Source organism: Myotis davidii, unplaced genomic scaffold (genome assembly GCF_000327345.1).
Source record: "Myotis davidii unplaced genomic scaffold, ASM32734v1 scaffold259, whole genome shotgun sequence".
Lineage (NCBI taxonomy): Eukaryota > Metazoa > Chordata > Mammalia > Chiroptera > Vespertilionidae > Myotis > Myotis davidii.
In genome coordinates, this window is record NW_006292687.1 from 962,500 (window position 1) to 985,314 (window position 22,815).

At 45.6% G+C, this 22,815-nt stretch overlaps 1 protein-coding gene across 1 annotated transcript in view; it reads right to left on the reverse strand.

Annotated features, from left to right (window-relative positions):
• SETBP1 (SET binding protein 1) overlaps positions 1-22,815 on the reverse strand; it is a 352,531-nt gene that overhangs the window by 328,091 nt on the left and 1,625 nt on the right. Inside the window, exon 2 of the mRNA XM_006766106.2 lies at positions 3,614-4,264. Coding sequence (XP_006766169.1) covers positions 3,614-4,096 — 483 coding nt within the window. The 5' untranslated portion in view covers positions 4,097-4,264. The remainder of the gene's footprint in view (positions 1-3,613; positions 4,265-22,815) is intronic.

Sequence of the window (22,815 nt, forward strand, 5' to 3'; positions counted from 1 at the left end):
TGGCCATGTTGCCTGAACATCCATAATGCCTCTTAAATTTGGAAGATTGGTCCTAGGTTTGAAATTTGAAACAAAGCTCTTGAGGATGCCACACATGCATCTCTTCACCCCAAAGCAGTAGAACATGTAGAAATAGAGGTAAGCTAGCAGAGAGACCCTTACAGTAATATGTAAGGGATGCTATCATTATCCTCCAGAGCATCCTTTTTACAAAAACCAATGAAAAAGAAAATCATTGGGATCTGCTAGAAGCTGTCTTAGCCTAAGGCTGTCGCACAGTGACTTGAACAAAATTAATTGGTCTGCAGACGAGAAAAAGAAAAAGAATTAGAGGCCAAATCACTAACAACCAAACAAAATGAAAGAAAATCCTGTTACCCTGAAATTCTATGTCCTTTCCCCAAGCAAAGGGTCAACAAACACTTTTTTTGGGTCTGGTTAGGGCCAGACAGCAAATCGCTTCCGCTCTGTGGGCCACGCAGTCTCTGTCACAACCACCCAACTCTACTGTTCTCGTGCAAAAGCGATCACAGACGAAATGTAAACAAACGGATGTGGCTCTTTTCCCCAAAAAAAGTTTATTTATGGACACTGAAATTTGAATTCCATAAAATGTTCACGTTGCAAAAGATTTCTCTTCTTGTGCTGATATACCCCTGACCATTCTTTTGCTTCTGGGCTGTACACAACAGGCAGGGGCCTGGACTTGGCCCATGGACTTGAGATGGCTGACCCGGCTCTAAGTCAGCACAGATAGTCAGGGGACTCCTGAGTAGGCATCTCCACCAGCTCAAGGATCAAGTCAATAGGGCCTTTTTCCTAGCTCCCTGTGAAGGACTGAGTCTCAGGGCCACTCCATGTGTCTTTCTTCAATCAGGGGCTTGCCTCATACAAAAGTTCCAGAAGACTGGATTTTAGAGTTAGACACTGACCTGTTGCTTAGAAAACGCCATTCTCATCCTTTTCCCTACCCTAATTTACTGATCACATACTTCCCATTCATACAAATAAGTAAATTCTGCATGTCCATGACACTGAACGTTTCTATACAAATGGTAGGCTGAGTGTCCGCCTCTCCATCTCAACCTTAGCTTCAGTTTACTCCCGGTTTGCAAAACAACAGGAACTTGAAGAGTAACCAAGTTGACATTCTAACCCAACCGAGATCAGAGAAGTTTCCGATCATCTATCAAGTGATTAAGACTCAGTACAAGTAACTTTATTCATTCATTTCTGGAAAGTAACAGCTCTCGGCATCAATAAATGCAAGAAGGATAGAGAAGTACAGCATGAAACAAGCTCCTAACAATTTAAAATTTTTGCAGATATTCCCATTAGAACATAATGCATGGAATTCCAGCCCCTCCCCCTTCTTTCTGCTCTTTCCAATTGATGGGCTTAGAAACATTGACCTAGTGAGTTGTATATTTAAGTAAATGATTTCATTTCTCTTTCCAAGAAAGCACACAAAGAACACCCAGCTTTCTGGGTGAGAATGACCGGCCTGAGAATTTCAGATATGAGAACAGAGTTCCATTGCACATTTTAACTTTGTAATCATCCCCAAGACACAAATTCCAGAGTTTTATTCTAGGGCATTCCAATAGACAGAAGGCTATATTTGGGGACAATCTTGTGGTTTTGGGGAAGACAATACCTGCATAAAGTATCTATTTATAGGATAGTAAATTTGAATTTGCACACCCAAAACTGCTGAAATCCTGGCCATGATGGGAATGGAGGGAAAATAAGTTAGGACAGTTTTCAAGACTGCCCGCCCAAACAAAAACCCAACAACGCTCAAAGAACTGGCCATCACAATGAGCAGAGGCAAAGATATTCATGTTCAAAGCTGAAGAGACCCAACTCCAAAAATAAGCCTCACTTTCTACATGGAGCCTGGTGAAGCTGTTGTATTTGCTTGTAAGATTCCTCAGAAGTTTCCATATGCACCTAGATAATTGTTGCTTTTATAACAGAGAAGCAGAAAACACAGCAAAGGTGCTATGGAGAAGGGAAGGGGAGAGCACTACCTCCATGCTGTGTAAACGCAAGATAATTTAAAAGATTCCTTTGTGTTCTGAATGTTAAAGTAAGGTGATCAACTGTCCCAGTTTGCCTAGGACAGCAGGGGATTCCTGGATGCAGGATTTTCAGTTTTCAAACTATGAGAGTCTGAGCCAACTGGGAGGCATTGGTCACCCTAGAAAGTCTCTTCTAGTCCAAGTCTTTAGATGTTAAATGCAATAAATCAGGCAAAACAACTAGGTGAAGAAGGATGCAAGCCCTACACTAATCGAAGAACGTGATTCCTAGTAGTTTTACTAAAAATGATGCCTCCAAAGCTAAAAAGAAACACACACACACACACAAATACTGGCGAGAGAAACTCTACAAATTATCTATGGGCTACAAAGGAAAGAGGTTCCTTTATATGTGCCATTTTTAGCTAGTCCATCAAGGCTAGTGCTCAGATAAATGATAAGATACAGGGAAAAGCGTTACAAAGACTGATTAATACCTACAACCTAGAACCCCAAAACTCTGTCAGCAGGAGGACTCCTTGCCACGCTATGCACAAGTCCCAAAGACTGAATCAGAAACTTCTGGACTAGGGCAGTCTGCTGTCAGGGCTGAGTGCCACACCCCTCCCAGGGAGAGAGGTCACAGCAAACCCCTGTGATGCAAAATAATACAATGAAACCTGGACCCAGTCTTCCCCAACCAAATGACACCACCAATCACCTAGAGAGCTGCTTTCTACACCCCTGTTTGTCTTCTAGGAGGAAAATGACAACCAACCAAGTTCATTCAAGACCCAATCTTAAAAGTCTATGATGTGTTGGTCAAAGATTCAGGTCAGCTGGCTGCTCCTTTTCTTTCCCCAGTTCTAATGCTCACCTCCAGCTTTGGAATAATGATCTCTCAGCCCTCTAAGAGCCTCAAGTTACCACAAAGACAGGGCTTCCTTAGTCAGGTGGAAGGCTCGCCTATGTTAGAAAGATGTATAGCAGTGATTGAAACCAAAAGGTTACAATGGTTCTTGACTGTTCCGATTGACCAGCATTTTTCAACATCCCCCTCTCTGACTATGAGAATAGATACAAATAGTAAAGCAAAAGAAAAACCTCAAAATGTTGTCATAGCTATGCCGAATCTGACCCAGCCAATTGGCTGCTGTGCAATAAATAGAACTGCTCCAGACTTCTAATTCTAGTAGCTATTGTTTATCAGGTGGGTAGGAGATATAATAATAAATAATACTAATTGGACACTACACCCAGGTATCAGGGGCATTTCTTCCAGAGGCCCTAAATATTCCATCAAGGAAACTGGTAATTCAGAAACCTAGCAGGTCCTGGAGTGGAGACATTTAGTTCAACACTGTTGCATTATAACGTGGATGAGATGCCATAAGAACCTAATTCTTCCATCTATCAATTAGTCTATAGTAACATTTGTTTTTTCAGATCACATAGTTTCACTTAAAGATGCAGAACCTGTTGATGACGTTAAATAAGGACTTCATGCAAATTAGTAATAAGCAAACAGACTCTAAAAGTTGAGGATAAAAATGACAAAAATAGAAATCCTACAAAACAGGACTCCCTACCTTCTTCTTGGAGTGGCTTCTGTCCTCCTCTTTCGTGGCTTTGCTGTTTTTCCCCGCACGAGACACCTTCTGGTCCCCAGACTGCTTGATGGTGATCTTGATCTCAGGGGGGCATATGTAGTTCTCCAGATTTTTGGGGGGTTTCTTTGCCCGCTTTGTGGTCTGAATCTTCAGCTTCAGACTCCCCTCCGTGAAGTTCGCCTCCTTGATGGAGAACTCCTGTTCTTCCAGGCCATCTCCTGCCACCCACTTCTCGCTGTCCGCATTGGAGTTGGAATCCACGTCCCGCCCTGAGCCCAGTTCATCCTCCTCCTCCGGCTCCATGCGCTCTCCGGCCCCTGGGATGCCCTTCCCAGTCCCTGGCGCAGACAGCAGAGGCTCTGCACAGCCTGGCGCAGTGGGAGGCTTGGCCGACGGGACTGGCAGGAAATCCGACTCGCCCCCCCTTTGCCGGGAGCTGCTCAAAATTTCCCTGGACTCCATGACAATCCTACAGTCTTCAGGAGTTCTCAGCAGGGGAAAAGGAGAAGGGGGAGAGGGAAGGTGAACAGAGAGGACACCCAAAATTCCAAGGACAAAGTGGTCCAGCTGCTGGGCTCAAAGCCCCAAGGACGGAGACAAGATGAAGTGCTCAGGAGATCAGATCTGCAACTGAGAAGAAGCAGAGAGGTAATTAGCCATGGCAGGAAGAAAATGACCTAAACAGTAACTTAATCTACGTCCCCAAAGCCCCTTCACACTTATCATCAGCATCAGAAAAAAATGATGGACAGAGCCGAAACCGGTTTGGCTTGGTGGATAGAGCGTCGGCCTGTGGACTGAAGGGTCCCAGGTTCGATTCCGGTCGGGTGCATGTGCCTGGGTTGCTGGCACTTCCCCAGTGGGGAGTGTGCAGGAGGCAGCTGATCGATGTTTCTCTCTCATCGATGTTTCTGACTCTCTATCTCTCTCCCTTCCTCTCTGTAAAAAATCAATAAAATATATTTAAAAAATAAAAATAAAAATGATGGACAGAAATCAAATCAGAGTGTGCATCCCCGCAATGGACTAAATTGGAGCAAAGGGACAGACAAACTCACACACATCCCTTCATTGAATTGTTATGAATTTTTATGGCTGTGGACCCAACCGAGACAAAAGAGGCGAGTCCTCCAATCCCGTAACCAGCTAGAAGTTTCTGAAACTGAAACCACAGCTGGCTGAGTCACCATCAGAATGGGCCATGACGAAAGGGAAGTCTGAAGTGCTGATGCTCAGGTCTGTGGGAACTGTGTCTGGTCGGTTTCTTGGACCACTTCCCTCACATACAGTTTGCAAAGCTGATCGCAACCCCTAAGGTGCCTGGGCAAAGCTCTCCACGCCCTCAGAGGAAGGACAGTTAGCCAAGGTCTTGACCATTCTTTCCTTATCACTGTTCATTATGAATTATTTCAATTATGCAAGTCTTCTCTGGTTCTTTTACATTTTTTAATATATATTTTTTATTGATTTCAGAGAGGAAGGGAGAGGGAAGGAGATAGAAACATCAATGATGAGAGAGAATCATTGACTGACTATCTACTGGGGATCAGGGCTGCAACCCGGGCATGTACCCTGGCCGGGAATCGAACAGTGACCTCCTAGTTCATAGGTTGATGCTCAACCACTGAGCCACACCGGCCAGGCAAGTGTTTTCTATTTCTTAAAGCAAATGTAAAGCTTAGGCACAGGCTTGAAAACAAAAAAAAAAAAGAAAAACCAACCCTAAAAAACGTTTCCATTGATACAAAAGACACTTCATCATAAAGTATTTAGATAAAAATAGCCATTAGGGACAGTTTTAAGTCCCTTTCTGGTCCTTACATAAAGTGGCATTATGTCTACATGACAACAACAACAACAACAACAAAGGGGAGAGAGGGGAGCATTTCACAGGCCTTTGGAAGTGTCAGGAACCACTCCCCTTGCACCCCTGAGATCTTGGATTCTGCCTTCCTCACAAGGAAAAGAAAAATCAGTCAGGCTTTCTCCAGATCATTAGAAGGATCAGCTAAACTACCTTTCAACCTTATTCACCCTACGTCCCATTATTCCCAGTTTCATACTCATCATTTTCAAAGCCACAAAGATGTCCAAATGCTCATCCTCAAGAGAAAACCCAGAGCCCTGGGGCTGCACCAAACTTCAAGACATCATCTCCTTGCACCCTGAGCTATAGGCAAGGTCACCCGAGCTTTCTTAAATGGCTGAATACTCTCTAAGCTCCCAGCAGAAGACGTCACACCTTCGGTTTCTACCACTGAGCCCACCAATATAAGGAATTAGTCAGCAATGTGCCCACCATAAAACCCCAATAAAGTCTGCAAACACACACTCAGAGCAGCCCAGAACCAGAACCTGACGACGGCGCTGTATGTTCTCCCTGTGGAGTCAGTGCGTTTCCAGCTGCTGCCTTGGGAGGAAGCCAGCCAGTGCTCCAACAGGGACCTGTTCCCCGGAGATGCCCAGGAACACACTCAGCCCCTGGGAGCTGCTCAGCCTGCAGGAAGACGCATGTACACCTGCTTCTACTTTGGGGAAAGCCCAGTGAACAAAGCATTTCTGGAAGAGAAGAAGTTGCCTGGTGGGAACATGAGCATCTTTGCTGAAGCTGTCAATCACACACTGAACAGCCACCCATGCCCCATGCTACAAAAGGGACAAAGTCCCCACTTAGGAGCAAGGAGAAGGCAGTCAGACAATATGGCATTTAATGTTTTGGGGGTTTTTTATTTGTAAGATTCTTCGTCTCATCTAGATGGACTTGCCTACCTGCCCAAAACCTTACATACTGAAGTCAACCTTCATTGAGGCCCCTCTTCCTAGTGTCAGGTACCACACTAGCTGCTGGAGACATCAGAACAAGCATGTCAAACTCAAAGGCTAACACGGGCCAAATAAACGAGGCATGCGGCCCGCAGGCCACAAGTTTGATATACTTGCCCTAGAACACATGTCCCAGTAGGTCTTTCTCAACTTGTATCGAAGGTGACACAAATTGCTAGCCATGTCTGCTTATGACTGTAGTCCTTCAGTGGTTTACTCTCTCTGGCAAGAACCTGCAATGTTACATTTTAATTCCCTGGTACCTACCTATGAAGCTACCCTTGGTAAGGGCCAAAGGTGAGGCATATTCCTCATAAGATGTTCCTGCCCTAAACCTATTTGGACCTGTGAACCACAGATAGGACAATGTATATTGCAGGTTCAGTGATGAGACAAAAGAAGGTAGAATCTAAACTTTAGAGCAGTGGTTCTCAACCTTCCTAATGCCGCGACCCTTTAATACAGTTCATGTTGTGGTGACCCCCAATTTCATTGTTACAAATTGAACATAATTAAAGCATAGTGATTAATCACAAAAACAATATGTAATTATATATGTGTTTTCCGATGGTCTTAGGTGACCCCTGTGAAAGGGTCGTTCGACCCCCAAAGGGGTCGCGACCCACAGGTTGAGAACCGCTGCTTTAGAGGAATGATTAGCTATATAAAGTGGAATAAAGCATATTCCATTAAAAATGACTCAGTTTACAGTTTCTTATATTTAATGGTATAAATACTTAACTAATCGATATAGAAGACAAAGTTCCAAAAGTTAAAACTCAAGTATAAGACAGAAACAAAAAGGGAAAACTCAACAATTTTTTTTTCAGTTCTCCACAGTAAAGATTCTAAGACATAATTAACACATTAAGCGCCCAGCCTGTTTTGTCTGCCGGATGGAAAGTATAGTGTCTGTCAGTCACCAGTGACTTACTGGGCACTTAACGTGTTAAAATACAATCTCTTTCCTCAAAGAAGTTATACTCTAAAGAGTTGCTTGAAAATAAAACAACAGATCTATATATGCCCTATAATAAAGGATAGAAACAAAGGGAAGAGAAAGTGGTTTCCACCTGGGCAAGGTGTAGACAGAATGGAAACTACCCCAGAGGGCTTCAAGGAGAGCTTAGGATATGGTTTTGACCTTGAGGGGCTTCAATAGTAGAATGGGAAGAAGGAAGGCATGGCAGAAAGAAGGAAGAGCACGAGTGAGGCGAGGCCTGGGGCAGAAGCATGCAAGGTTCGAGAGAGAGAAAGGTGAGGTTTGGCTGACAGGTACAAAATGGGGGCTGGAGATAAAAGGTTACAGCCAGATCCTAGGTATCCTTGAATGCCACACTAATTAGATGGATTTTATCATACAGGTAATGGGGGAAGCCATTTAAGGGATGACAATGGGGAAGGGATGCTATTAAGGCTATGCTTCAAGAAGATAATTCTGATATGTGATGTGAGGGATGAATTAACAGAAACTGGTATTAGACGGAGGGGGACCATAGGGAGGGTTGGCTGGAATTCCACTCTTATTGTGTGAGGACTTGAACCAGAGCAGTGTGAGTATGCCAGAAAAATACTAGAGATGAACCAGGAATTCTGTCTCAAATAATCCCAATCTTCAGGAACACATCAATTCCAGACTTTTCATACTGGGTTCACCTTAAGAAGATAATCTTAGGGGCTCGTTGGCCACCAACTTGCATTCCCTATTCAAGTCACACCAGTCTTCACAGTAGCACTGTACACACAGAATTATTTCTGCCTTGGCATTTTTTATAGAATCTTTATATCCCTTCCCATCAATCCATGCAATGCTTCTCATACAACTGGTACTCTCCAAATGTCTGCTGCATGGAGGAATGACTGAACAGATGAACAAACAGATCCCAGTCCTTCCCATATTTTGAGGTCATGCCCAAGTCTTCACTTCCTCATGACCGTATTTTGTAAGCTCTGGACCACAGCATTCACTCCCTGGCCTGACTTACTGTGCACCCAGCTGCATAGCTGGCCACTAAACACTAGTCTTGCTTTGCCTTCTCATTGTTCTGAGTACACGAATCTTATTTCCCTCCCTGGACTGCATTTCATTGCAGGCTGAGACGGACCCAGTGCAGGACCGGGCACTTGGAGGACTTCAAGAAATTCTTTCTCAATGAAAATGAGTCAGCCCCGTGACAGTTCTTCAAAGTCCTGTGGTTCAAACTACTCTAACGGCAGCTCCACCCACCCACGCAGCCCCTGCAAAATTCACTATCTATGCCGAGGATTATAATCCAGTCCCTCATGTCCACACGCACCCCTCACCTTAGGAAAATAAAAAGAAGCTTTCAAAAGCAAAGGGCAGAGAAACCTAACCTGTCTGTTTACTTCACCAGCACACAAAGCTGTCGTTCTCCTTTTGCCTTTTCCCAGCACGTACCTGCTACCCCAAAGTCGCAGTTGGATTTGTTGGTGAGTCTGGGAGACAACTGCGCGTGGTCTTGGGTGCGCCCCTGCCAAGGCGGTGTGTGCATAGGCGCTCAATGACTCACACTCACGGGAAGGGGAAGCTGAAGCAAGGTGAAAACGTTTTGCCTTGTCACATTCCAGCAGTCAGCAACTCCTCCAGAGGGGGCGGGTGCACAATGGACACTCTGTACTTGGCTCAGGCCTCCAGTCCTACCCAAGTTAACCCTACCATGGCTGCCTGCAGGATTTGGTGTGGCAGGGCATAGAACAATGAAATTGCTTAGGAAATAACTGCCCAGGAGGTCTCAGGGGAACAGAGGGGCTAGAAGGAGAAGGTGGTGATATACTTGGAAAGAACACTGGGATAGGAGTCCAGAAACTTCGCCTCTACTCCTGGCTCTCCCATTCACAGCCACTTGGAGTGCCATCCTCCATACTTATCTCAGCAATGAATGGAGTGGGACCAAGGAATCCTCCATACTCAAAATTTTGTAATTTTATCCACAGACCTATACACACTCCAAACTGGATAGTGTAACCTACATAATTTTTTTTTTTCTGAGGGACAGGAGAACCATAACCTAAGTGACTCCCTAAAAGTATACCCTCTCCCCACTTCAAATCTGAAGGATGGAATAATTTACCTAGTCTACAAACCATTCTCCACCTGCAGCCCTGGGAACTCTTAACTAATTCCAGAGTTTAGAGAAAATGCAAATTCTTGAGCCCTGCATGCCTACCAATCAGGGCTCCAGGACGGGTCCCAGCTCTGTGGCTTTTACCAAACCCTCCTGGTGGTTATGATGCTTAGGCTTTACCTAGCCTGCGCACCAATGCCATCAACTGCCTTGACCATACAGCACCATTATTCTGTGTTTAAAGGTATTTGCCCCTTACAGTTTTACTCCTAGTCTCTTAAGAACAGGCATCAGTTGCATTGTATTCATCCATGCAATTCCAGTGAACACTCAAGAAATGTTGGCTGACTGAATTAATAAATGAATAAACCAACCCAGTCTGGGTTTCCTAGCACCATCCACCTCTTCCATCCGCTTCTTTCCCAGGGTGCACATGGGCTGTCCTCCCCCTGACTGCTGCTTTCCATGGTGGAACTGAGAGAGCCCTTGACATAGGTAATAGGAGTCAAAAGATTTGGATTCTGGACCTAGGTCAGGCACTTAGGAGCCCTCACTCAGCCTCAGTGTCTCATAACAAAATGGAAAAGAAACATCTTCATGATCTTCTTCATTAGGTTAAGGTTTTTACCTTCTTTTTTAATGGAACTATATGCTCCATATAAAAGAAGAAATTTTAAATAATGCATGTACCTCATAAGGTCTTAAGGGCAAATAGCCACAAATATAGGAAGGCCCACAGCCTCAATCTTGACCTTTCCCAAACTCCTCCAGAGCTCTTCCTCCTGAGCCAAACCTCAGCTCCATATTCTGCAAATCCCCATAAGGTCAGGCACTTCTTTCATCTTTACATGTAGAAGACACTGGCTGACTACATAATCCTCAGGTCAGAACCTTTCCTCTCAAAACTCTGAAGAATGTCTTCTAGTATCTGAAGTAATAGAGAAAAGGGAGGCCAGCCTGGTTTTGTTTCCTTTATAGGCAACTTGTTTTAACTTTATCCTTGAAGATATTTTTCATTATAATAGAATTTTATTAATGGCAAAGTGAGTGTAGTGTGGCTCTTGCTCCTTTTATTTTTGCTGAAACACAAAGCTTTTTGGATCTATAGATGCAGGTTCTTTCTAGTTTAGGAATGTTCCCTTTATTCTTTTCATTATTCAATGGACCTCACTAAATTTGTCCTATACTCTTAGTTTAGAACTCTCAACACTGTTCTCCTTTTCTCTCATTCTCTCTTTCACTATGTTTATTTCTTTATTTTTCAATGTGGGAGAGTTACCCTAATCTAGCCTCCATAATATCAATTTAATTCAATTTCACACCTCCCTTTGCCTTTATTTACTACAGATTTTTAATTCTGCTATTGCACACTTTTGTATCCCTGCAATCTTTCTTTCCTTTCTCATCCTCTTTTCAGCTGATTTTGATACCTTTCCACCTCAGAACACTCCTTCTTCATTACTTTATGCTTTTATTCCACCAGTGTCATGCTTCTTCCCATTGTGGATGTCTGGTAGCTTTCTAAAATTCTTATTTTGTTCTTGCAGTAAATAATTATCCTGATACTGTTTCTCTTACCATATTTTGAGTGTTTTCCCCCCTAGGGTCTCAAGTTGGATTCTTTATTTTTACTCATGCTTTAATAAGGAGAGAGAGTCATGCAGGGTAGTCTTGGTCTACAGGAAAAGCACAGGTCTGCTTTTGATTCTTCCTTCCATCTTGAAGCCAGTCAAGTCCTCCTCCCAGAGCTGTTACTGTTATCAGTCTTCCAATCACTTCAGTTCCTACTGAACAGTGCCAGTGGTATGTGGAAGCCAGACCCGGGAGTTCCTGAGAGCCTACTCTGTGAGACTCTTCCTAACTCCACATCAGAGGTGTCGAGATGGTAGCTTGAAAACTGTCCATGGTAAGAATGTTTACACCATAGAAATCACAAAACTTAAACCAGGGCTTTAAGAAAATCTAGAGAATAGGGTGTTGAGCATATGGACAGTAGACATCTATCTACTATTGTTCTGCTAGACTAAGAGGGGATCCTTCTGCCACATTCTTTAAACTCTGAAAGGCTGAAATCTACAAATTCTCTTTATGTCTGTGTCTCAGAGCTTTATTCCAGGAAACTTCTCTGCTCAGAAGTCAATGTCCCTCTTCTCCTTGCAAATCTCTGTCCTCTAATCTTGCCCATTTGTTTTCTGAGAGCTGTAGACTTTGAGAATAAATATAATGATGTTAGGGAAGAGACCATCTTCAGTTGTTTTATTAATGTTGCCCATGCAGTAGACCCGATGACTACCTATTTTTCTGGCTGACACAAATTGTGAGTTTCGGCTCCTAAGTGACAAAGGGTACAAAAGGATGGAGTGTGAGCCTACCTGACTACAGACAGGGAAGCAATTGTATTTCCAACCTAGGCTCATCGCCCTATAGTTAGAAGAATCCCACCTCAGATTCTGGCAATAGATTGCCTGACTTTGGCTTAGGGGGTGATTGAACATTCACCTTTCGGCATGTCTTCTAAGGTATTTCAGTGGGGAGTCAGAAGTGGCTTCCCCACTTGGGGTACTTTGCGTGTATCTGAAATCCTCTTCCTGTTCCCTTGAGTTAATGCCTCTTCATTGCTCAGGCTCAGGTCAAACTGCACTTCCCTGGGCTTCATAATGCCGATCAGGACTCCCTGCTTTGTGCCTTTATTACATAGGATTTTCTTTCCTAGCACTTACTACATTTTTTAATGAATGCATGTGCCACTCTTGGTTTCAACTCTGCCTACCCCATTAGAAGGTAAGTGCTAAGGGTAGAAGCTGTGTCTGTTTGGCTCATCACAGAAATCCCCGAGCCTGGCACAGCTCCTGCCACATGGAGCAACACTCCGAATTATTCGCTGAGTGAATGCTGAATGAGAAGCTGTGTCAAAGGCCAGCCAGGTGCCATTTGACTCAGGTTCCCATGACTCTGAATGATGGGCCTCTGAAACCCTTCCTGCTGCAGAAACACCCAGAGGAAATGCTCCATAAACACTGATAAATCGATCTAGTGACCCAACTCTTCCCTAGCTCTCAATCAGCAAGGGCAAAAGCAGCTCTGCAGCAGGTCTCTGACCCTGCAAACACACCAATGGCCTACAGCAAAGAATGAGGCTCAGACTCCTGGCTTTTTCCTTATTCCACACCTGGGTGGCACCTTCCTGATCACAGTTCACCTCCTCCAGGCTGTGATCCCTGATGACTGCACTCCCTACATTCCCCTAGCAGCTTCTCCTGAGCCTGGGCTCCCCCAAGTCCCACTGATTGGCATCACTTCATCAACCCTACTACTTCCTCTGGCTGGTCTGCCCTTTCTCCTTTCTCCACTTGGTTACCTCCAAGTCATCCTTCAAGAACTGGGTCAAGTTTCACTTCCTTCATGAAGACTGGCTGGATCTTCCTTTTCTATTCCTTTCCCCTTGTGTGTACACATGTGCATACGTGCACTCACTCATGCTCATGTGCGCGCGCGCGCACACACACACACACACACACACACACACTCACTCATACTCACAGATGGTCTTAATCAAGCATCCCTGGGCATTCTGCTATGAAAGCATTTGGCAAACTGTATTGCAATATTCCATTTGCTTCTTTATCTCTCCCACCAGATCAGGACTTCCATGAAGGAAGGGGCTGGGTTTTACAAAAGCCTCTAGCACAGTTAAGAGCACAATGAACACAACTGAAAGTGTCCAAGCCATGAATCTCCTTGAAAAGAAGAATGGAAGGAGCACTACTTTGATGTCATAGGTTTGGATGACTTAGCCTTTCTATTTTATTTGGTAATTGTGTTCTTGGAAAATATATTTAAGCTATTCAATTTCATTTGGAAATTGGGTAATAATCCTACCTCAAGGCTGTTTTGAAAAGTAATGGAAGATTAAATAAGATATTTATGGAAGAACCTGTTGAGAATCACCTTACTGCATCTTCAAAATATGGGGGAAGTTTGATTTACTACCATAGTCTGTATCATCCATGCTGGCATTTGGCTAAATGCTGCCTTCTCTTCACAGATCCCAAGTAAAGCCTGAGGGATGGGGCTAGAGACCAGCCTTCTCCATTTCCCTCTACAATAGGAAGTACATACAGTAGATTCATATGTACCTGATAACTTCAGTATTTTGACATTGCTGGAGTATTGCTTTCCCCTCGTTCCCAGTTTGTTTCATAGAGGAAATAAGACTTGAGTTCAGTCACTGAATTCAGACTCAATTCCCTGCCCTGCCATTTAGAGCTGGGTGGCCTTGGGCAGGTTCCTTTTTCTCCCTGGGTCTCACCATCTTCATGTGTAGAATGTGGGGTACGATGCAGTGGATTCTGGGGCTTCCTCTAGCTCTGTCCGTCTCTGGTGCTGAGCCTTACCTCCTCAAAATAGCCCCCTCAAGGAGGGTCAGTACCTTCTACCTCTTTATAGATTTTACTGGCTCTGCAGCTCTTCCTGGCTGAGTGTCACACAAAACCAAGAATCAGACCCTGTGCTCGGCTTCTCCACAATAGGGAGCAAAACAGAATCAAGCTTCTGAAGCCTGAGGCTGGGCACACTATCTATTCACCAACAGTTCCAGCAATCGCTGCAAAAACAATGCCTCCTAGGGAACCGATAACACAACAGAACGAGCCTTGGTCTTGGGCACTTGGGGAATCATCTCTGAAGACCGGGCTGGGCCAATCCTCAAGTCTACCGGTCTGAGCTATTCAAGGCCACCATTTCTCCGTGCAGTCAATGGAGGTACTCAGCTGCAGTGCGAGGTGGGGTTAGACACAACCAATGGCCTTTAAAGACATCATCTGTGTCATCGGGATAGCAACCCTGTGATGCAGAAGACCTGTGTTCATTCCACAGACATGAAAATGATGGTCCAGGGAGGTTTACAGTTTGCTCACGGGCACACTCAACCTACGTCAGATCCACAATCAAATCCAAGTCTACATACCCCAAAGCCTGTGCTTTTACTGACATCTGATGTCTCTAAAACACAGTGATGCCAGCTTTTAACCCAACACTCTCAACTAAATCTGCAGAAGGGAGCTCCAAAACCAGTTTGCCACTGACTTGCCACATCACTAAACCCTCTGGGCAACAGGTTTCTTCTCTGCCCTCCTAATGTCTTCCCAGAATCTTATAAGGAAAAAGCAAATACCATATACAGAATGGCACCTAGGTAGGTTAAATATCTCAGGGTAGACCTGTAAGAAGAAACTGTGATCATAGTGTGTCCTGTGCAAGCAGAGTGGAGAGATCCACAAGGTAAAGAGATGATTCTAACATTTGCCAGGCATCTAATATACAAGGGCTTTAAGTTTATTATTTGAACTAACCCTGAGATGGACCTACCTTACAGATAGGAAAAATTAAAGGTGAGAAATTTATTGAAATGACAGGTAGTTCTGTCTGACTCCAAATGTCATTTGCTTTCCTTTGAACCCACAATGGCATCTGTCTTTAAATACCCAGAATTAGCAGTCATTTAAGTTCCAGTCTTCCACTGTGCCTTTAGTCCAGTGGGGATGAAAATGACAGGCTTCCCTGAAGGCAGTGACTAAACTGAATAATTAAACCGATAATAAATTCTATAGTCTTTCTTTCTGGGCCTTCTAATTTTTGACTCCATGCCCTGTTCAGTCTTAATTCAAATTCCTCGATTTCTCAACCACCTGATTCAGCAACTGCTTTGCTTGTTGTCAATCGAACATACAGATTAATCTGACAAGTTTGTGCTTCTGCCACAAAAGAGATGTTAGGCATCCCAGAGAGCTAAACAAATAGTAGCTCCATCTCCATCCTCTTACATTTCTTATTCAGCACCTTGAACTGCCATTTCAATATTGCGTTTACTGAAATTTGTGCTGGTCTTTCTTCAATTACACTCTAAGCTCCCGGAGAGGAGTATCACTCATTCTGAATGCTTATATGTATTTTTGGGTTTTGATCTAAAGAGAACTCTTTTGGACCCAGACTGAAGAATTGGTGGCTGACAAGAGCAGGGGTGGGCAGGACAGTCAGATGTTAGGGTTCTCTCAGGTTTGGTAGGGATGGAAATTCTCTGACCAGAGCACCCTTGAGCTCCATACACTCTGAAAACATCAGCCATAGTTCCCGTCTCAGGTCAGAGGAGATGTAGCCTTGGCCTGTTCCCCACAGGATCCCATCCCATTGGTCTTGCTGCCCGACATTCCACAAAGCCCTGGTCTCTGGGAAGTGGTCTCCTTTCTGCCTCTACCTTCTCAACATGAACATCTCCCCTGCTGCTCTCCTCACAGTTCCATTATTCAAGACTTCAGCCCAAGCCCACCTCCCCCTTGAAGCTTTCCTAATATGTCCAGTTGCTGGAGGTGCTGGCCTTCCCTATGCTCTCACTGGAATTGTTACTTAGCCCCAGACGACCGCCACTGCTGTTCCCCCACTGGTTTTCCTGGGTTCTTACGGTGTCTTCTGCTAGATTAAGAGCAGAGACAAGGTTCTCTCCATTCTTGGGATCCATGCAGCACCCAGCAGGGTCTGGTCATACTCATGCTTAAATGCCAATGAGCAAACAAAATTTGCTGAACCAGAGGGTTGAAGAGTTGGTGAGTTTGAATGACAACTCTGAACAGCTAGATTGGGTCCAATTTAAAGGGCCCTGGGTTTTGTCCTTCACACTGTAGCCAGAAGACCTCAGACCACCAAGTTGTCTGCTATGGGTGGCCAGCCCGTCAATGTCAGCCAGCGGGACCTTCATCCTCAGGTTGCCTTGCTCCTGCCAGCTGCAGTGCATGCTGGTGATCAGCATTCCTTTCGTGGGGCAATTCCAAATTCACATTCAAACTTTGTCCTCTCCCTGCTCCAGTGTGAAAGCTACTCTGCCACCAAGAATGTCCCTGTGTTCCGGTTCCACCATCAAACCACAAATGACATCGTCCTCAAAGCTTTCCTGGACTGCGCCTCAGCCCTGATCACACAAATAGCATAATTCCACTCAAATCATGCTCGCAGTCGGCTGCGGGCTGCTTTCCATCTGAGTTAAGCATGTATCTCCAGACACTCTGTCCACTCTCCAGGGGCAAAAGCCCCCTCTCATACCAGACCTTCCCCGCCAACAGCGCCAGAAGCAATGGCTCACATGGGCTGCAATGCTGAGACTTTAATAAATATTTGAGGATCAAAAAACCGACTGTAATCGAGCTCTAGAGTACAAAATAATGAGCAGAAAGGAGGCCCACAGGGCTTTCACATCAAATCATCCTTTTTAGCCACCATTATTAATCAATACTTGTAAAAAAATCAAAGCTCTCATTGTTCAAATAACAATAGGTCACAGACACAGCCACCAACAACTGCAAGGGGACTTGCCACCCAGATTTCATTATTTTGCTACAAGCAGAACAACAGTGCCAACACTTCTGATGAGCGTGTTGGGTGGGGCTGCTGTGCTGGACTCATCAAATTCAGCCTCTCCCGTCTCCACATCTTTCTAGCTCCAGGTTCAAACCCCAAGCAGTTCTTTCCATGGTAGAGCTGCCCATCTTTGGCCGAGGGGAGAAATAATGAAGACACTGCTTCTCACTCAGTTAGGCTAATAGTGTCCCATGCTATTGTTTCCCTACCCCAGTCCTAGGGTAAAAGCAGCTGCAACATCTCAGTAGCTTGCAGAACTTCCATCTTCCTCCGTATCCCACCAGTGTGCTCCTACGTGGGACAGGACTCCGGCTGAATGTTCACAGGGCCTCAGGTCAGAGCCCAGCGTTCCTGATCCCAGCTCAACCCAAAGCACAGAGGCTTCTCTCTGGCATTGGACAAACTGTGGGTCACTATCTTTGATCTCAAAATGCATGCAGACTAACTCAATAGTAGTGACTGAACACAGGCCATGGCAGGGCAGGCTCTGCGGTGGGGATTGAGAAGACACCTCAGGGAACACAGGCATGGCCCCAGTCTTCGTGCCCAATGAACTCTAAATAATAATAATAATAATAATAATAATACCCAGCTTCCTAGATCCTTGAGGTCACGAAGTAACCAGAGCAGAGATTCCAGATGCCTCCGGGGCACCAGAAGCAGGAGCAAAGCCCAGAGAGAGAAGATAGTTTAGATTTTCCAGAAGCTCCTTTGTCTGCCTCATCTCCCTTATCTCGACTAAGTTATTTCACCGAAGAGGACCAGTTTACAAGAGACGCAGAGAGTCAATTTTTGTCTTCCTTCCACACTATTCACTATGGTGTTTCTTCCCACAGCTCACCATCCCTCCTCTCCCAACCCGCCCTCCCCACCTGGCTCTCTAGTTTTAACTGGTCCCATTCCCCCTTCTATAACCTACTTCAACACAATAAACACTTAGCAAAGTGTGCCAACCCTTTGAATTGGTCTGCATGGGAGTTGGGCTGCCATCACAGGGGACTGAGGAACTCTGAGCTTTAAGAAAGCTTGAACTTTCCTGGGACACGTCTAGCTGCAGAACTACAGAATTTCACAGTAAGCCCAACTCTTTCACTTTACTGTGATAGGAGAGACAAGGCAATGCAACTTGTCCCACATCAAATGCCAGTGGCCGCCAGCCCAGCCTGTGGCCGGCCTCTCAGGAGCCTTTCCCTGGAACTTTCCGCTCTGAGTGTTTCTCTGCTCAGTCTCCTTTTCCCTTGCGGCCAGCCTCGCGCCGTCACACAGGAGCGGGGAAGCACTTGGACTTGAGTAACAGACAAGATTGCATAGTTAAGTGCCAAAATGAGTGCAGTGGACAAGAAATGCAATTGGCATTTTCAGAGAAAGTCAAGAGCTGTATGTGCTATTGTGGCGATGAGACTCTAGTAGGCACTTAATAAATATTTGATGATTCGATGAATGAGTGACCAGTAGGATGCACATGTGGTAAAACATCATCAACTCTTAGGCTTTGAGGGAGAAACTGAGAGTGGGCGATTGGCCCTGAAAGACTGCCAGAAGTACAAAAGCCATTGACGCAAGTGGCTATTACTCACTTTGTCTAAGAGGTCCTCAATGTGCGCCTTCGCAGGGAGCACAAGCCAAGCTCACCTTAAACAGCATTCACTTTGAACACTCTACCTTCACATCAGTTCTGTGACTCACTCGTGCACCAGGAGTCACTGGTTCATTCGCAGGGGCAGGGCATCCTAGGGAAACTCAATCCCTCTCTTCAGGGACCCACAGCCTGGGGAGGTAGTGACAATAAACAGAAGAAGCAGCACAACCCACTGCGAGGCTAGAGCTTCAGACCAGAAGTGCTCTGCAGCCTGGGGGAGGAGCTGAGAACTGGTCTGCCGTCCTAAGAGGTAGCAGTGCTAGCCAGATGGGCCCAGTCAGGACCCCTTCCCAGAGGAGGTGGCGAAGCAGAATCAGCTGAGGTGTGGAGGAGACCTGTGCACACAGTGCCCCGGGACAGCAAGGAAGCCAGTCTGATGGGAGCAAAGGCCTGCGTGTGTTGTGTAAAATGGGGTTCACTGGAGAACAACGCCAGGTGCCTGGGGCTGCGCCAGGAATCACAGGAAAGAGAAAGAGGGTTAAGAGGTAGGGCACAGCCCTTGGCCAGCTTGGCTCAGTTGGTTGGAGCGTCATCCTGTACACCAAAAGGTGGCGGGTTCAATTCCCTGGTCAGGAAGTGAGAGGGAGGCAAAGATCTATGTTTCTCTCTCACCTCAGTGTTTCTCTCTCTCCCCGTTTCCTCTCCCTAAAAATCAATTTGAAAAAAAAAAGAGGGAACAACTGGACTGTGAAGCCCTTTTTTAATTCTAGAGAAATCACTGGGTTTGCTGGGACACAGGTAATCCTGTTATAAGTTCCTTTCTTTACAGAGGCTAAAACTTCTGTCCTGAATGTCACTGCTCAGCCACTGTAGCCCCCTGATGGGGACCCTCCCCCTCATACCCCCTTCTCTTTGAGCACAGGAAGCATTCAAAAATTCAACTGTGTCAACTCAAGAACAGAAAACAACTATTCCACGACTGTCTTAGAACATAAGGGGCCCGTGTAGGCATTTTTGGCCATACCAAGGGGTTATTAATCTCTGCGCTATGGTGACAATGATCTCAGGACAGTATCCAGGAGGCAGCATGGAAATCCTCTCAGAGTCCAATTACAGAAATTAGCTGGCATTGTTTAATCCTCACAACCCCTGTGAAGTAGACAGGGTAAGCATCTTATCCCTATTTTACTGATTAGGTTACTGAGGCACAAAGAGGTTCAATAACTTGTGGGGGAGGGGGAGTCATTTAGCTGGGAAGTAAGAGGACAGGATCCCAAGCAAATCTGTCATATCAGGTGGGATGTTCTTCACACTTTATCACACAGTCGTCTGGTCCCAGGTTGGCCACCAACCTGTGTCATTTATGCAAATCACTGTATCAACTGCCTCATCTGAATGAGGATACAATGCTTATCTGGTCTCCCTCCTTCGGAGAATCAAGAGGAAATTAGGATGTGAAGATATCTTTGAAAAGGGCAAAGTGCCATGTATATGAAAGAGAGTATTTTTTAGAGAAAACAATAAGTTGGGTTAGGGAAACAGTTTTCCAAGCTGGCAAAGTTCCGAAACACTTATCTGCTCCCCATTCATTCCTGTTCCTCCCTAGCAAGGGGACAGGCATACCTGGGGACAGCTCACTGGCTCATCATGCATCTGCCAATCAGAACCTTTCTCCCTATGGACTTTGGCCCTGGTCACCTTCTTCATTAGACCCTTCGCATCATTTGCTCTGAACTGGATGGGAAGTCAAGTGTGGGTTTCTAAACAAAAGGCCATTAAAAATATAACGTTTCCTCAACCTTAGAAGGCACCCTCTAAGGATGGGGGGCTGGGGGGGGGGACCAACTCTGAAAAGGGACACAGATTCCCTCTGGACTTTTAAAATTGTAAGGACCTCTAACTTACGCTCAGTCGTCTAAGGTTATCAGTTCCCCCCAAGCTTTATACTGCCCCCAAACTTGCTATGTCCAAGGCGGCCTCAGAATCTAATAGAAGGCTAAGTGAACATGGAAATGAAAACAGAACCAAACAAGAATGGAGGAAGGCACTTTCTATGAAGCACTCTGTGGCTATCTGGGTGTTTAATTTTCTGCACCAATCAAGCGTTTGGGTGCCCAAAGTGTCCACCACGTTATGAAGGGTGTGTGGAACACCAGGTCACCTTTAGAAATTGCTCTAAAAGAGGCCCAAATCTAAGGCAATATGCACGATGATAATGCTCCTTGCCTAATCCTGGCCCAAAACATTTGGGGAAGCTTACTCAGTTTCTTAATATGCCACTGCACAGGAACAGAAGTGAACTGTTTTGTTCCATTCTTCACAGGAACCCAAGGACCAAACATGGTGACCTATGGCAAGAACTCTATGAGGTTTCGTGTGGGGGTTTTTTTGTGGGTTTTTTTTTCCAGGGCAGCTCTCTGGGACAAGAGCAGCCTCCTAAACCCCCACCCGACCCCACCCGAACTGTCCCACACAGTGGGTCTCTGAGCAAACTCAATGACATCATACGATTTTTAAGGCACTGCAACTCCTGACAATGCTAATGTGTTAATAATAATTTACTCTGTTCTTCTGGCAGGAGCAGAACTGAAGCAACTTGAAATGCCATCAGCAAAACATTATTTATTTCCCATTCCTGAGCAGCAGAGAAAACAAGGTTTCATTGGCTGGGTCTGCCTTCAATAGCTTTCTGGTTTCAATTAAAACTTCGAGTCTCCAAGGGGAAAAACTGGCATTCTGGGAGGCTGAGGCCTGGCCAAGTTTCTGTGTCTCCTCGGAAATCCAGAAGGGATGTCCCATCCATCTCGCTACTTCTCATCTTCCTCCTGTTGCATGGGATAAAGACTCTTCAGGGTGAGGCTGAAGTACAACTGCAAACAATGACCAGTCCGAAAATCTCTCTTCCCTTGGAGGTGCATTTTTGTGCCAGACAGGTATTGATTCAGCCCCAGATGGAATTGAAGGTCAAGAGAACACCAGAGACAGAATTGGGAATCCAAGGAGAAGTGCCTGCCTATGTATTTCTTCTTCAGCAAACTCCTGCCTCCTGCCTCTCCCCACTGACCATTTTCAACTAAATTCTACAAAGATTCCATGCACTTATTTTCTCTTTCCCTCCAACCATCTTTTAGGTCAAGTAATTTACCAAGTAGCTTGCCATGAATAATACAAGTAGAGGACCAGAAGCCCTCGCGGCACGACGGGCTCCGAGCTGCGTGGTTCACTCAGGGATACCCCTAGGCTTCCTCTGTGTGAAGTTCAACCGAGTCTGCCAACAGCGCCTTCCTATGTAACATTCTGATGTTAACACACAAAAGATCGGATTACACCCCTCACTTGTCTAGCCCATTCATGAACATATAAGGCAGTCGATATTTTCTCCCAAGCTAGACGTGGCCCCTTCCTAACCCACGCCCCTGCCTCTCAGCCACTGGGCCTTCTGTTCACTCTAAGCCTTCCCCTCCCCCACTTCCAGTTTGTTTATTCCAGTGACACATCTATTTTCCCTGCTAAGAGAGACAAGTCAGTTGGTTTCCCTCCTCTGGCCTAGGATTGCATTCACTCACCACCTCCTCCCCCCAGCCCAGCTCGGGTTACTAGAGAGGCAAGCAGCTCTTGCAGCCCAGCTCTAACACCAATTCAACTTCCCAAGACTAAGACATTTTTTTATAAATGGGGGGAGGGGAGATGGTGTGCAACAAAGCACTTTCAGAGGACCTGGTCTTCATAAACTCTCAGCCTATATTCCCTGAGATTTGTGAAGACTCTGGATCAGGCACACTCTTTTGATCTGTGGTAATGCCCTTCTCTCCTAGCAGGCAACTACTTTAAGTAGGGAGGAAGAAAACACAGCATCTTAGGCTTGGTCCTGAAATTTGGGATTGCCAGGGCAGAGCCAAAGAGAGTCTGCCTCCCTCAGGGAGTCTTGGGAAGGTGGACGCCACAGAAAGCAGAAGGGGGAAACAGTGACCGGGATTGTAAACTGGCTACATGCAAAGTGCCACAACTTTCTCCTCCCTTACAAGCCTCCTGGCCAGTTGGCCCCGCCTCCCCATCCCTGCCAGACAACATCTAACTGGGGTGTGCAAAGGAAACTCTCCCAGGCTATCCAGGTCTGGCCCGGAGGTGCATATGTGGCCTGCACAGGCACCACCCTTCCTCTCCACATCTCCCTTCTGGACCCCGCTCCTGCCCCCAACTCTCTCTCTCTCTCTCTCTCTCTCTCTCTCTCTCTCTCTCTCTCTCTCACACACACACACACACACACCAAGAGACACACATATATC